Source organism: Cryptotermes secundus, unplaced genomic scaffold, assembly GCF_002891405.2.
Source record: "Cryptotermes secundus unplaced genomic scaffold, Csec_1.0 scaffold632, whole genome shotgun sequence".
NCBI lineage: Eukaryota > Metazoa > Arthropoda > Insecta > Blattodea > Kalotermitidae > Cryptotermes > Cryptotermes secundus.
In genome coordinates, this window is record NW_019738356.1 from 232,761 (window position 1) to 249,924 (window position 17,164).

A 17,164-nucleotide genomic window follows, 5' to 3' on the forward strand; every position below is an offset into this window, starting at 1 on the left:
CCGGCAATGTATAAGAATAATATATAAGAATTCAGTTCGTACCTCACAGGAAACATTCGAACCCACGATCCCGGTTTCCGAGCGAGCGAAGACAGTGCATGCCTTAGACCGCTCGGCTACCGTGACCGGCACAATTTCAGTTAGTGCATTGAATAAAAGATTTTCAGTTAAAGACTTAGAAATAATATAAGGAACTGTAAACACAAATGGGCTATGAAGAGTAATGAATTCTGGGATGCGACGCCGTCTTGTTCCATAGAAATTCAATGACATTTCTAAGCAACGTGTACTACTTCCATCTTCAGAGTCAAGTCTAATAAATGCACCATTTTCAGACTGTTATTCGTACGAAGAAGCTGATGAGTGTGCGGCCAAGAACGGGACGTACTACCGCCGACAGTGTTACCAGGCAACAGAGGCTGCCCTGAAGAACATCACACAGCAAGCAGACCAGGAAATGAGGAGACCTCCAGCCGAGGAATACTTCTCGTGAGTACGCCACACTTGCAAAGCACGAACCCACAGCTGCCACTGTTGAAATTAGTTAGAACTTACTCATTTCTCAATTCATAAATCATCAAATGAACTGAAAATGGAATAAATTTGATCAATCAATCAGTCAATTGAAAAATGAATAATTTTAAGCAAGTTTTTAAAATGATTCCGGTCTAGAAAACCGAAATTAACGGCCGTGGGGATTCGTTGCGCTGACCACGTCACACCATGTATCTGCTAAAGTTGGCACTTACTTCGCCGACAAGCGGCGGTCGCTCGGTCGGTATAGTTCGCTTGCGGACTACAGGCCACGGAGTTTGTTTTTGTTTGTTCTTTTAACGATTAACTAGTAAAATGAACGCAGTGCAACAATTGCGTAAAAATATCTACCTAATGATGACCTTATAAAGTCGAAACATGTACCAGAAGCAACATTTATAAGTGGCAACATAGCACACTATCTGTCTACGAGCACGACAAGAATTTTCGCCTTCGAGACTGACCCTTCAAATTTTAAATTTTCTGTTATTTCGTTAAGGCCTGTAATTCCTGCGGGTTAAGAGTAGGGCGTTCCATTCAAACCTCCCACCTATTATCAGATCTTAGAATAGAAAGTATGAATGGTAGGAAAATGGAGCTACAGGAAATACAAGAACCTCTAAAAAATGGTATTTGAAACGCTAATAAACCTCTACATGTGCACCATTGGTAGCACAAACAATATCCAATCTTTATTCAATTTCCTGCCACGTTCTTTCCAACATGTCCATTGGTACAGTAGCAATCGTTTCACGGATGTGGGCTCGTAAATCTGGGAGGCACGAACACACGGACCTTCACGTAACCCCAGAGGAAGAACTCGAGTGGAGAGAAGTCCGGTGAAAGTGGTGGCCACCGTTTGATCCGCCACGTCCAATGCAGAGATCTTGGAAGGTGGCATTGAGGGACCTCCGAACATCCAGACCCCAATGTGGGGGGGGGGCTCCATCTTGTTGGAAGATTATGTTAGGCTGCAGATCGGCTACCTGGGGATGCAGGAACTGTTCTAACATGTCAAGGTATACGCGGTCAGATACTGTAGCTTCACCGAAAAACAAAACGGAAATAAAATTATAATCCACAACTTATCACAATTTGTTCGCAATGATTAATTAAAATGTTGGAGGTTTGAACGGAACACACTGTATTATTTATAATTTTACAATACTTTTCTAATGAAATCACATGAGTACACTCTAAATGTGGATGTGAAAAATACTTGGGCATCATTCCCCTTTATCCCACAGGAGAAGGGTCCTGGGTCTGTCAGCTGGGATTGAAGAGACGGGAGAAATCCGACTGTCCATGGCGCTGTGTCTTCTGTTAGCGTGGATAATTGTGTTTCTGTGCCTCTCTAAGGGGGTACAATCATCGGGAAAGGTAAGTGTAGTAATTTGAGGTTCTTGCGAGGTTATTATCAATATTGCGATTCTCTGAACCTCACCGCCATCTATGAGCAGAGTGACTAGAAAATGTAGGAGCCTAGACGTCTCACAACCCTATGGGCCTCCGCGCATTATTACACTGATGTGACATCACGTGATTTGGAAGACACTAACGTTTCAAAAAGCCTAATTCCGCCCTTTTCGAAGTAAAAGAGTGAGCTGCGAAGGGGGTAATGGTTGTAGACGAGGGAGAGTTCTAACCTGGTCTATGATGAGTTTTGTATATTTCGATCTTTATGTTTCTAGATCGTAGACAGGAAACCAGAAGATTCTTAACTTAATAGCAGTAAGCATTCGCCAGAATTTAATCTGATCTTTAATTTCTTAACCAATTTAATTTAGATAGTTCGTTGAGGCACTATGCTACAAGCCGGAAGGTCGAGGGTTCAAGTCCCGATAAGGTAATTGGATTCTTTTTTCAGTTGACCTAATCCTTCCAGCCGCACTATGGTCCTGAGGTCTACTCAGCCTCTAACAGAAATGAGTACCAGGAATTAATTAAATAATTTTCCTGGGGAGTAAAGCGCGGCTGGCGCGTAAGGCTGACAACCTTACCGCCATCTTTGAGCCGATTGTCTAGATAATGTGGGACCCTCAACGTCTCACAACCCTATGGGCCTTCACGGCCTGTTACAGGGATAGCTTTTCTTTTTTACTTAGTGCCATTATGGAATATCTTTTAACTTTCCCACATTTTTAAAAGATCTGTTAATTATCGTTGTGTTATGATTTTGTTCTGAATTCTAGCGACAAGATCTTCACATATATTTAGCTTTGTGTTTACTTCTAGACAAAAACACAAAAGATACTAGGCATATGTTCGCATAGTTCAAAATCATTCTTGCGTTTCATTCAGAACTAAGTAAGCTTCGTGTAAAACACGTGTTTCAGGTTGTGTACTTCACAGCTCTGTTTCCTTATGTTGTTTTGGTGATACTGTTCGTGCGGGGCGTGAGTCTTCCAGGGGCATCCACAGGCATCCTCTTCTACCTCACTCCAGACTGGCAACGGCTTGCCAACGCCCAGGTATCGTGTTACCATGGTAACAGGCGAGGATTATAAATGTTATGCAAAAGTGGTGGAAATATATCTCTCAATTGTATAATAGTGGACATACATTATCTTCATGAAGTTTAAATGCAACATCCAGAGTTTCCTTCTTTGTAACATTATTCTGAATCTCGTAAACGGATAATTTTGAAATGATTTGAGAGTACCAAGTCGGTAAGCATGAAGATCACGGTCTTGAAGGTTGTGACACTTTAAGAACAAGACTGCAGTTTCCTGCAAACCATTGCTACCAATCTGGGGATCACATTCCAGAAAGCTGCAATTTTCAAATATTTTAGATGATTCTACAGAAAATATATATTACAGTTAGAATATTGTATGCATACTACCATGGCTGTCTTCTGTCCCTTTACCCCTTACTGATGGACAATATTCACTATGCAAAAATATTTCATTTCCCATATACAATTGCATGTGGAGAAACATTCAATTATCTATAATCTGTTATATATAATCAATAACAGATTTCCTGAAAATGGAGGCAGGATGTTCCTCCGAAACGTTTGTAACCATCTACCTGACTTATAACCCAGAAGATCACAATATAAATCTTTTAACCTGTTACAGGAGAGGATATTTAATTTCACTACCTTTTATTATGTTAGAGATGGAAAGTTTTATTAAGAACATGTTTCAGCATGGTAACATGAAGTTGTGGAAAGAGCTTATTGTCTGCTTATGGTAACATATATATATTGAGTATTTGATATGACACGGACTGCACAGAAAATGCCGTGTCCAACATTTTTTCTATTGTTGCGCCTGTATTTATTGCAACTGGAATGTATCTACCATGCTGTTGCTTAGCAACATTAAGGGGACACACAGATGATATCATAAGCCTCCATTTATTTTATCAAGAAAATTGGTTAAATAGGTAAGATTATTCCTGTGATTAACCAAGCACCACGCCATGAAGACATATGGAGGAATGAAGGTAGAGCTTCATTCATCCTCAACCTGAGCACACCCCAGCTACATTACTGACAGGGAAAGAGCCCCCTGCATATATTGGATAGGTGGCTGGGTAGGCCCCGAAGTGGGTCTAGCCTCTGGAAAGAAGAGAAGGCTCTCTTGCCTATGCTGGGAGTCAAATCCTGACTCCTCGTTGTGTCCAGCTTATAGCACATTGAAGTTTCCCAGCTCAAAAGAGCATAAAAATGTGAGATTTTGATTTCTCATGGCAGTGACTGGAATGTGATCCCATGAAACCTGTAGATTGTTATAAACGTTTTAGAGGACCCCACTGCCCTGACAATGGAAGCAGTAAGCTCCTCGAAAATGCTGGTAATAGTCTACTAGACTAGGCAGCACGACATCCCAGAAGACAGTTATTATCAGGACATAAATTACCATGGTCTAGTGCTCATTCATCTTAAGACTTGGGATATTTCAGCTTTCAGCCTGAACTGTACAAAGTGAGGTAATCAGTCTCAGAAGGAACAGAGTTTCATTAAGACTGTTATCACATTTATAATTTCAGGTATGGGGAGATGCAGCTGTTCAGATCTTCTTTGCTCTAAGCCCAGCTTGGGGAGGGCTAATTACTTTGGCTTCCTATAATAAGTTCACAAACAACTGTTACCAGTAAGTACCACAGTAAGCATAAATGATTTGCCCCAAAACTCTATCTGTTGCCATTAATAGTGCTTGCTATAACTAGATATGATTTTCTTCACAAATGGAACCATTTCAACCAAACCAAAAGAAGGCAAATTCAGAAGTTCTAATTATCCAAACATATTCTTTGTGTATGAGATTTGAGGTTCTATGATAGTATCAAGATTAGGTGTTCTGTAATGTGATGCCTGAAGATGCAGGCAGCAGGCTCCTCTGAAACATTGGTATCCACTTACCTAACTACATGGTATCACTTCCCCAAAGCTGTAATCTTGACAGCCTATCTGTTTCTTACATATTTATTATTAACTTAATGATGCTCATAAGATTACATAGTTTTAACATTGTACATAGATTAAAGAACAATTAAATAGAAAGGATGTGGCAGGAAATGGTCATGGCCTACTCTGAAGTATTATCCCAGCATCTGCCTAGAGAAACAAAGGGAAATGATGAAAGTTCTTAATGATAATAGCCGGTATCTAAACTGAGATTTGAAATTGGGACCTTATGAATACAGATCTAGAATGATAACTGCTGGACTATGTTGTTTGCTACATCCTTTATGCTGCTGAGAAAATGCTTATTTAACAACTTCTACACTCCATCATACAGCTGTTGTCTTCTTTTGGTATATTACTCATACAAAATCATACTTTAAATTTGCCAAATCTGTGTATTTGCTAATTACTGTCTTCTGTGAAGGAGCCTGGCCGTTAAATGCCAATGTTTTAGAAGAATCTGCCATCACCAGCTTCTGCCCTCAACAACAGATTTATCTAAAACATTGGTACCCATTTACCAAACTATACTGTGTCACATCCCAGAAGCCAGTAATCTTCATACACCACAAATTCCTAGTGTAAGTGACTTATAACAGATATGACAGTGTGTTAACATCAGACAGTGATGTAGACCTTTACACTGTTATCAGAAACTTATTAAATCCTACTTTCGACATACAATTGAAACCAAAATAGCACATCCCAGAGATCGCATTGACAATATAGGCCTTCTTTTTGTAAGGTTGCCTGTTCAAGGTATGACACCCTCAGAGACATTTCAGATTGTTAATAATGAATTATTATGCTTGTTCTTCTTCCCTCAACAGAGATTCCCTGATTGTTGCGATATCCAACATTTTGACCTCATTCTTTGCCGGACTTGTGATTTTCTCTGTGATTGGTTTCCTGGCCCATGAGCTACAAGTGGAAGTGAAGAAAGTGGTGGATCAAGGGGCAGGTCTTGCTTTTATTGTATACCCAGAAGTGGTAACTCGATTACCGATCTCACCACTGTGGTCACTTCTCTTCTTTGTGATGCTACTCACTCTTGGGCTTGACTCCCAGTTTGCTCTCATGGAAACTGTGACCACTGCTATACTGGACCGGTTCCCTAGTCTCCGGGACTACAAGATATGGGTTGTCCTCATTGTAGCCATGTTTGGCTACTTTGGAGGACTTATCTTCACCACAAATGTAAGTAATGTGAACGTTCTTCTATATTCTGTATTGAATTAAGAGGGTTGAATTCCAGTTTCCCCAAGTGATCAGACCACTATTGCACCCATTGTGTGCCACTGATGTCATTAGGGCCCTTCAAATAGCCTTCATTGCTAGAGTTAAAACCTTTTTCACTGTGAACCTCCTGATATCTATCAGCCTTAATCTGATTTAACTTTCTTACTATGCGTTTAGTGAAGTGCTGGGTTATTCATACTGGCTCTCAGAATAAAGATGTAAGTGGACACAGTCCCTTACTCTTGTCACTCTGTGGGCATACAGTAAGTAGTACCTTTTTTTATTGCTAGTGGGGTGGGACTAAGTCCCTTGTACTGCGGCCACTTCTGGCCTATTGTACCAACCCCAGATGATATGTGAGGGTGATTGTGGAGCAATTGGTGGAATGAAGATTGGCAAGGGAAACCGAAGTACTCGGAGAGAACCTGCCCCAGTGCCACTTTGTCCACCACAAATCCCACTTGACCAGACCCCGGGATCGAACCTGGGCCGCCACAGTGGAAACTCTAAGTAGTATACTTTCCCCACTTTACCTCCCACAGATAGCATCCACTGCTTAGTTCATCCAAGCACAGCATCAGATAAAAATATACAATTGCAATAATCTATCATTCTAACGTAATATTTATATACAGATGGCTGGAATGCCAAGGGGGCCTTTTCTTCAGAAGTAAATCTGTTGTTTCATGGAAACTACAATTATTTTCATGCTGTGGAAGGGATATGTTCTTGAAAATTTGTATTCCTTCAGAAATCTGTATGTGGCTTCTTCAAATGAAACACACTTGTGGATTCTTCTAGAAGAAGAGGTAGAGGCTGCAAAAGTAGCCTCCATATGAGTTACAACAGGCATCCCGCTGACAGATTCACTTTCCTTTATTAACTATAATCTCAATTTATAATTGAGATACACTTTCACTTACAAAGGGACTTAAGCCTCTGAAGATTGCCCTATACAGCTGAATGAAGTATAATGGCTGAAATAGCTCACATAAAAGTTGTCTGAATTTCTTAATAAATGTTAATTTCTTAAAATATAAAAAGAATACTGTAACGTGTTTCGTTACTGAAGACGCCGTTCAGATTGTTAATTGGTTTATTTAACAACCTACAAGTATCGGCTACAATTAATTATAACAATGTTTCGGGTTTCCACACTTTACAAACCCTACACCCAAATCTCTTCACACTATCACGATTCACTCCTTACAACTAAACTCGGTGACTACCGCAATTTAATTCAACTCGTAGGCTGCTGCCTTGAGAACTGTCTTCGGCGGTTGATAAACTTTAATATTAGATTAATATCAATTAATATTAGAATGTATCTTAGAGAGATAGGATGGGATAGTATGGATTGGATAGATCTGGCTCAGGATAGGGACTAGTGGAGGGCTCTTGTGAACACGGTAATGAACCTTCGGGTTCCATAAAATGCTGAGAAATTCTTGAGTAGCTGCAAAATTGGCGGCTCCTCCAGAAGGATTCAGCTCCATGAGTAAGTAAGTATTTGTATTGCAAAATAAAGTTCTTTTTGCATCAAACATTGATTCTCATACTACAGACACTATACAAAGACAAGATTTGTATCTACCTCAAGCTAATTTAACTATTTATCAAAAGGGAGTTTATTATGTGGGTATAAAAATATTTAATAAATTGCCCATAGAAATCAAGAATACATCTAATAATTCTGAAAAGTTTAAGGTTGTATTAAGACAATTCTTGAATACTCATACATTTTATACTGCGGATAAATATCTAAATAATAACTTTTATTATTGTTGTATTCATTGTACTGTCTAATTGTATAATAACTATGTATGTATTCCATGCTCTATATTATTTTATGAAATGTTCTATATCCATCTTTGGGATCTCTTGAACTTACAATAAATACAATACAAATACATATAATGCACAGAAATTTGAGCAGCAATTCTTTTAACTCTCCTTTTTCTCTTCATCTGTTTCAGAGTGGAATGTACTGGCTTCAGCTGGTGGACAAGTACGCTGCCAACTGGTCAGTTCTACTGATTGCAATTGCAGAATGCATTCTCATTTCATGGGTGTACGGTGCAAACCGGTTCCTTAGGGACATCCAAGATATGATTGGTCAGAAGTCATGGATGTGGATGTTCTTTTGGACATGGATGTGGAAACTCATTACTCCTGCAGCTCTTTTGGTACATCTGTGAAAACTTTGATATTCTGTTGAATTTAAGGTTCTCACAACAGAGACTATGAACAGTGTGTTGGGTTGTAATGGAATGTAGTTCCGACAGAGCCCAGTGCTCCTCTGAAATGTTGGGCTCTGTCTGAACTACATGGTGTTTCAGCCCATTTTGTTTATTCATATTTCAAAATAACTTATACTTTATGGGATTATAAGATAGGATAGCAGTGAATATTAAGACTGAAGCCTTCTGCAGATTCTAAAGGGTTCTGAGGATGATGTATAAAACTCAGAATTACTGAGGTTTCAGACTTTGTCCATTGTCCAGTATTCTGAAAACTAGAAAAAACAGTGTTTTGGAAACTGGATCTGTTTCCATCCTCAGGTGAGGGGGGTCCCTTAGTGACTGAGGTCAGCTCTTTCTAAGGGACCAAACAGAGTAGATGTCTCCACACTCAGATGAATACCAGATGACGGACAAAGTCTGAAACCCCAGTAATTCTGAGTGTGGCTTCCTGGTTTATGACACCATACAGTCTGATAGATGGTTACCGTTTCGGAGGAACCTCATGCCTCCATCTCCAAGGTAGAACTTTGGTCAGTTCTACCCTGAAGCTGAAGGTAACATGTTTGTCTCCAAAATTGGTACGTATCTACCAGACTACTTGGTGTCAAAACCGTGAAGATCATAACATGAAAATATCTAAATTGTTATAAAATAATATGCCACAACTCAGGCTGGGTTATCATGACACACATTAGTTTGATTCTGGGTTACTTCATGTCACATTCATGGCAGACAAATTAGAACTGGAGCACATTCTTCTCTGAATTTCTTCAAATTTTCCTTCATTATCCTCATTCCATCACTGCTCCACAATAATCTATCACCACTCCCTGAGGTGTGACCAGGCAGCACATTATCACATCTTTGGTTTTGAGGTTGGGAACTCCATCTCTGACCTGGCACTTGGCTGGTTACAAAGTAGAGGAACTAAGTTCCTATATTTAAAAAACTGCAAAGAATAATTCATTAAACAGACAACAAAGACTAATTGTGATGTTACTTAAGTCACTAAGATCATAGTCTTAGGGTTGTGAAGCATGTACTTCAGTAAACATGTACCAACACTTCAAGGGAACATATTACTTTGATTTCACATATATATGCCCTGGAGACAGCAACTTCTACAAACTCTATGGTGCCACATCCAAAGACTATTCTTCACACTTAATAATATGAGAAACTCAGGTTTTACCATCACTTCTATCTCATATTCATACAACTTCTAAGTATTTGTTGCTGTTTCATCACCAGAAGGCAGGGCAAAATCATGGCATAAAGATAGCTGACAGATGTTTTGAAAATGTGGCACAGTTCAGATATTTGGGAATAGCAATAACAAATCAAAACTTGATTCATGAGAAAATTAAAAGAAGATTGAATTCAGGTAATGCTTGCTACCAATCAGTCCAGAACCTTTTGTCTTCTCGTCTGCTGTTCAAAAACATAAAAATTAGAATATACAAAAGTATAATTTTGCCTGGGATTCAGTATGGGTGCGAAACTTGGTCTCATAGGAACATAGACTGAGAGCATTTGAGAACAGGGCGCAGAGGAGTATATTTGGAATGAAGAGAGATGAAGTGATGGGATACTGGAGACAACTGTATAATGAGGAGCTTCATAATTTGCACTCTTCACCAAGTATAATTAGAATGACCAAGACAAGAAGGATGAGATGGGGAAGGCATGTAGCATGAATGAGGGGAGAAGATGAATGCATATAGGATATTGGTAGCAAAGCAAGAAGGGTAGATACCACTAGGAAGACCAAGACATAGGTGGGTGGACAATGTTACAATGGATCTTAGAGAGATAGGCTGGGGTAGTATGGACTGGATCAATCTGGCTCAGGATAGGGACTGGTGTGGGGCTCAACACTGTAATGAACCTCTGGGTTCCATAAAATGTTGAGTTCTTGAGTAGCTGAACAATTAGCAGCTTCTCCAGAAGGGCTCAGCTCCATGAAGTTAGTTATTCATAAAAGTTAATCTTGTTATATGCAGTGGGTTCATTCCTTAAAATCACTGCATTTCTCAGAAACATGTTAACTGGGAAACACACAGAGCGAACATTAAGCTGGGTAGAGAAGGAATACATAAAGAGATTACTGGGAAGACTAAGGCATATGTGGGTGGACAATATTAAAATGGATCTTGTAAACACGGTAATGAACATTTGGGTTCCATAAAATGCTGGGAAGTTCTTGAGTAGCTGCAGAATTTGTGGCTCCTCAAGAAGGGCTCAGCTCCATGAGTAAGTAAGAGAAGGAAAAAGAAAATGACACGACTGATTAAGAAATGGCGGGGCATGTCAGAAAAACTGTGAGCACAACTCAATGGACAAGCATGGCACCTTATACCATGAACACAAATATGACACTGATGATCCTTGTGACACTGGAACAATACCAGAGGACAACAGAAGCCAGTATAATTATAGTAATGTATATAACACATCTGAAAGTTTGAATTCTGACAGTAACAATAACTTTCATTTTTCAGTTCATCCTCTTCTTCAATTGGGTTGAATATGCACCTGTAAAATATGGAGACTATGAGTATCCCATTTGGGCTGATGCTGTTGGTTGGGTGATTGGTGTCTTCCCTGTTTGTATCATCATTATTATGGGTGCCTGTAAACTTTCAACAGCACCAGAAGGTACACTTAGTGAGGTATGTCAACATATTATTCAGTTTCTCTAAGATAAAATTAGTATATAATTCTATAAACATTCTGCACAAGACTGATTTAAAACAAAGAATTATTTCAAAATATCTGAGTCTTCATTCATAACATAACTAGCAGCAAGTCCATTTAAATGTCAATAGGAAATTGTTAAAATCAAACTTCAGTAAGGTGAAAATTCCAAAACTGCAATGCTGGCCAAAGCATAGGTATCCTCTGTTACCTGGCAGTCCAACCCATAGCTACTAACAATGTCTACATACCATCAAGGTAGAACTCTGAAGATGGAGGTTTTACCTTCCTCAAAAATATTATTAAACAATTAAATCATGACTTCACATCCAAGAAGATAATACACATCAGAGCCAACGATGCATGAACCTCTTACCTCACACAGGACAATGTTGGCTGTTTGAGGAATGTGAGGTTAGGTTCTGCACTGTAGGTTACCACACCAAACTTATGGAGCAAATTCCTTCCTGAGAACCTACCAGTCACCAAACTAGTCAAGAAATACCCTATTCTTTATGGTTTTAGATGGATTTCAAGTAAAGGTCACCAACTGCAAATTCTTTTGGTGTTGAAAATTCAATTTAATGTTATAAGGGAAGGAGGGAAGATAACTACAGGCTATACAGGGAGGTCACATTTGACTCACAGTCAGTACAATTGTAGGATATTTTCTGAAGAGGACACCAGTTGAAAATCTTTTCAGTTCCGCAATATATCCAAAATGCATTTTTTCAGAGAGTTCGATTCCTGTGCCAACCAAAATCTGGTTGGGGGCCTGCAAACCGTCGAAATATGAATCCCCTAACGTCATACGAAAGTGTCCGCAACACAATCGTGCTGGTGAACGGGCTCCCTGTGATTCAAGAGAGCCATGCTGACTCTGACTCACTGGAAGACAACAGACTCTGAGAATGGGCCTCTGGCCGGGGCTACAATCTGCATATGCCTCAGGAGCCTCAGACGCTGCTGCAGCAGAAGCCCGGTCCAAGTATACTCAAGAATCCAGGAGGAACCAAAACTACCAAAGAAGAAACTTGCAGTGAGAAGGTAAATGCAACAGATGTGAGTGCAAAGCAGGTTAGTCCTATCAGACCCCAGTTATTTACTTATTTTCTCCTTCTACTTTATCATCCTCCTCCTCCTCCATCCTTCTCATTCTTAAGCTGTGACCTCCCCCTTTCATCATTTTACAGTTCTTCTCTTCCTTATGATCATTTCCATTCCTCTTCTAAATCTCCTACATTATTCATACTTCTACTCAACATCTCACAACCCTATGGGCCTTCATGGCCTGTTACAGGGACAGCTTTACTTACTTTTTTACCATTACTTCTACTGCAACTGCTACTGTTACTATTCTATTACTGTTATGTTGCTACTACTATTACTATTACTGCTGCTGATAATTTTTTTCCACCTCTCCCTTGATCTTATTCTTCTTAACCTTCTTTTTCATCATCACCTCCCTCTCTGCTCCTGCTTCTTCAACTTCAACAACTGTGCAATAAAAATTTGAAAAGGCTATTACAATGATCATAAATATGCATGTATGACTTGAAACTTTCAACATAATTTCTAAAAATGTTTTAGTTGAACACGTTGTTTTGCATTTGTATTTAAACAGTTTTAAAGTTTATCATAAATTTCTGTAATGGCGAATTTATGGTCGGTATCAAGAATTTTATGGTAATTTCTTATAATTTCTGAAGGATTAAATTCTATAATCCTAACATGTGTAACACAGGGGTACACTGTTACTGCTAAAATACATGTCACTAGTTAAATATATCAGCAAAATATATAATCAATTGTATTAACAAAAAATACAAATTATTAATCAGGTGGAGAATGCAACAACGAAGGAAAGGCAAGTGAAAGACATGAGTGGGTCAGCTGCCAAGACAGAACAAGCCAATATACTACAAGGGGCTCAGGAAGAAAGGAGCAACATTAAGTAATGAAGAATTAACAGTGAGAGCAACATAAGTCGAGGCTACAAGTCATGGGCACTCCATGTGATTGGCTGGCCTTCAGAAATACGGAAGCTGAAGCTTTTCTCCATCCAATCAGATTTACATAAAGCTTAGCGCCAACATGTATGAATGTGGTGACAGAAATAAGTATGATGGCCAAAACATTGTAGTTAGCTAGAATGGGCTGATGTATAGGTCAATATGTATGTATACAGAATGTCACAATTCTTGCATAGTATGACAGCGGTAGCAATCAGAGAGCTCTATAACTGTTATAAAATCAAAGTGACATATTAGGACTGTGATATGTATATTTAATGATGGTTTTAACATTTATAAGTTACATTCCATAAAATATGTACATAAAATTGCCTGCTTCTTTGTTTAATCCTGCTTGAAGTTGACTAAATTATATTTAAAAATTCAGTTCCTACCTCACAGGGAATGCTATCTCTGTTACAAAACTAACCGGTTAATACTCTTCAGGAAAATGATCGTTGTTTATTATGAGAATTATATGAAATGTGTACACTGTGTGAGCAAAACATGGTGTTTTGTACATTGAAGTCAGTGATACATATCATACCCACAATCCTTCATAGGGTTAAAATCTTCAAATTTCATTTGAAATGCTATTTTGGTGAATAAAGTCATGATAAATCTGTAACCTCTTCATATGAGTGGGTTTATTAAGATAACAAGTTAAAATTATAGGCAAACATGTTAAAATTGCACATTTTAACAGCTTTAAAATGAGGAACTGAATTTTTATACCCATATATCTTCTTATTAATTATGAGTACATTAAAACTCAGTAAATTAAAATTATAGTTTAAATACTGGGAAGGAAAATTCAGGTAAAGTTATCCATGCCCTGACCACTGTCTCCCCATGGAAACATCCCCAATACTCAATGTATACAGCTACCTCTGGTGAAGGTCTGCATGCAATGGCGAAAGGAAAGTTTCTTGCCCCTGCTGAGAATCCAACTCCAGTCATTCAGATCATAGCCTAGTTCATACAAAAAATACATTATTTATATAATTGGGCTTGAGGCGTTTGGATACAAGAAAATCCACTATGGATGGGATAATTTCTGGGAAATCAGCATCTAATGTTACATTAAGAAAACAGAACACTTTCATAATCCACTCCTCAGTCCATTTTAGTGTTATACTGAACAGTTCTGTAAGCTGAAGAAAATAAAGAAGCAGGCAGAGATAGGTATGCAATACTTCAAATATGATACTGAAAGATGTCTTGGTTAAATATGCATGTGCAGAAAGAATAATATTCCTCAATTAAGAGTGTCCTAATCACATAAGAATCTAGTCAATTAGGCTAACCACTGCTACTGTGTCTAAAACATCTCTGAGGGCATATCATCATCATATAATGACAGAGACTGTCATGTCATCATCAGAAAGTTACTGGATTCTATTTGCATCATTACAATGGGAACCCAAACCACTATAACAGAGATCTCATTGGACACAAAGGACTTTCATTCTGTAGGGTTGCCTACTTGCAATATGACATATCCTCAAAGATGTTTTATGCAAAGGTTAATTCCTCTGAAGATGATATGTTATGTGTTCAGGCTTGATATGCCAAAGTGACTCATAAAGCATCACTATGAAAGCAAAATTTAAATAACTACATTCATGATATAATCAGAGAAACTGTTATTCAAAACATGGTAAATATGTAAAGAAAGAAAGATCAAAGAAATATTTTATGTAAAGAAAGAAAGATCAAAGAAATATTTTCTGTGGTCTGATAACAATACTTATAAGACTTAGACTGAAGCATAAAATATTCATGTATGATAAATGCATTAGAAACGGCAAAAATGGTTCTTCTAGTAATACTCTGTTACTGTTAAATTGTAAGACTGATAAGCATTATTACACATTACCTTGGTGATGATAAGGGAAATCCAGTGAACATAACTTTAATATCAAATAATATATTCATGTTTCCTGATAATTTATATCAGGGACCTGGGACAGTGACCCTGCCCCTTTCTCAAAGTCAACATCAGTGTAGATTATCATACATGCTTGCCAACAAGTTTGCTCAGTGATACCAATACTCTTTATTATTTTATAAAACCTTGATGATGAAATGTTTAGAGGCAAAATGATAATATTAATTTTATTTTGAAGTCTATCAAAATATCATATTTTTTAGAGAAACAATTCAAATTACCCTTGAGCTTAACTAATGTAAATAGTCATTAATTACATGACACTAATATACTAAAACACTATCTTCCTTCCCAGAAAAATGTTCCTCCATTACAAACATCTATATTCCTTGAAACAGTGATATGTAAAACACTGCCAAGTTTGGCATGCAGCTTTAACATGTTTCATGTCATTCATGAAAGCTTTTAACATAAATACTATATGTAAGTATGTAATTTATTAAAACAACACTCTGATCATATTGAGGTTGACACAGTGATGACTGTGAACAGTACTGTATTCTTGGATATAATGCACCCAACATTTTGGAGGAGCATACTGCCTCCATCTTCAGGGTGAGGTAACAAAGCAACCAGCAAGAAGGTCTGCTCTGGTGAAGATGAAGGTAGTACATTCCTCTGAAATGTCACATAAATTCATCTGGTTTACACAGTATCACATCACAGAAGATAGTACGCTTCAATCTGTGATCATGTCATTACTGAGTCGAATATTACTTGTCAGTAAATTGCAAAAGGTTAACGTTTATGGAGGCTTAGGGTTTCCACAATATGCTTTATAATAAAGTAAACCGTTTAACCATTTCAAAGACTGGCATCTTCTGGAATGTGGCATCATGCAGCCTCATAGGCACCAGCAGTTAACACCTACATATGTACAAGGTACATATACCACAAGATTGTAATCTTAATATTAATGGACTGGACATGATAATCTCAAAACTTGCACCCATCAGAGCTGTTAACTTTTCTTTGTCTTGCATAATTTATAAAATATTCCACTTAAGCACTGTGGTAATCTGAAAACCTGAATACTGCCATCTGAAATCATAAAAAAAATTATACACACATATTATATTCCATTATTAACATATATTATTTCCAGGTAGTGAAAGCTATTTGACATTCAGAACAGTTTACTATCAGATGAACAGGTTCCTCCAACTGAAGAGAATGGATGAGAACACATTTTATAAAAGATTTTATAGGTATACACAAAAGAAAAAGCAGCAGAGGTAAACCCATACAAGAGGGAAGGACTAATGTTGATTTTAACTTTGGAGTCAGAAGGTCCAGCAAGGCTAATCATTGATTAGATGATGATGCTGATAGAGTGAAATCCCCATTTAATGTTGAAAAATTTAATGTCTTCCCTTATCAACATTTAATTTCAATGATCCCAGAGTTACATTTCCACCACATATGACATCCATCAATTTAGTGTTCAAATCAACTGAACCCCAGAATAAACATAAAATGGTGGTTTCACTGTATACATATATGAAACATGTTAAAACTGTGAGTGCTGTATAGAACTTGCTTAATCCAGCCTAATAATACTTACCACTGCATGATCTCTGTGAGACTGACAATGTATGTAGCGGTGCTCACACAACTTGGTGCCAAGCAAGAATATGTACATATATGGACTTTCTTTTAATTATCGGGAAAGAGAATTATGCTGCAGGTCAGCTCAGAAAGTATGTACTGCTATAAGAAAAGTTCCTGGAAACCTTAAATTTTAGACTGTAAAAGATAATATTTTTATTCAAATATATATCATTAACCTCAATAAAATATGTGAAGTGTCAAACAATGTACAATGCCTGTCTGTTAAATAAATTTAACTCTTCACTATACAGATTAATTCATGAGTCTGCAAAACTTCATGGCACATTAATAAAAGTAATTTTGGGTACAAAAGAAATCCTGTTAATATATGTGCAATTTAGGACAGGCCATGACAGCTTGAAACGAACATAAAGACATACCAGAAATATGGGGTTTTTAAAGAAACATTTCACAATAACTTAATGTAAACTGAAAGAAGTGCTCTTTAATAATGAGACAT

The 17,164-nt window shown here is 37.8% G+C and overlaps 1 protein-coding gene across 1 annotated transcript in view; it reads left to right on the forward strand.

The window, feature by feature from the left end:
- Nucleotides 1–15,520, forward strand: part of LOC111870836 (sodium- and chloride-dependent glycine transporter 1) — a gene marked incomplete at its 5' end in the record, with an annotated part of 51,463 nt that extends 35,943 nt beyond the window's left edge. Inside the window, 8 exon segments of the mRNA XM_023863417.2 lie at nt 336–489; nt 1,782–1,914; nt 2,871–3,005; nt 4,534–4,637; nt 5,782–6,148; nt 8,167–8,376; nt 10,935–11,105; nt 11,866–15,520. Of these exon segments, the coding sequence (XP_023719185.1) occupies nt 336–489; nt 1,782–1,914; nt 2,871–3,005; nt 4,534–4,637; nt 5,782–6,148; nt 8,167–8,376; nt 10,935–11,105; nt 11,866–12,039 (1,448 nt within the window). The 3' untranslated portion in view covers nt 12,040–15,520.
- Between the last annotated feature and the right edge of the window lie 1,644 nt (nt 15,521–17,164).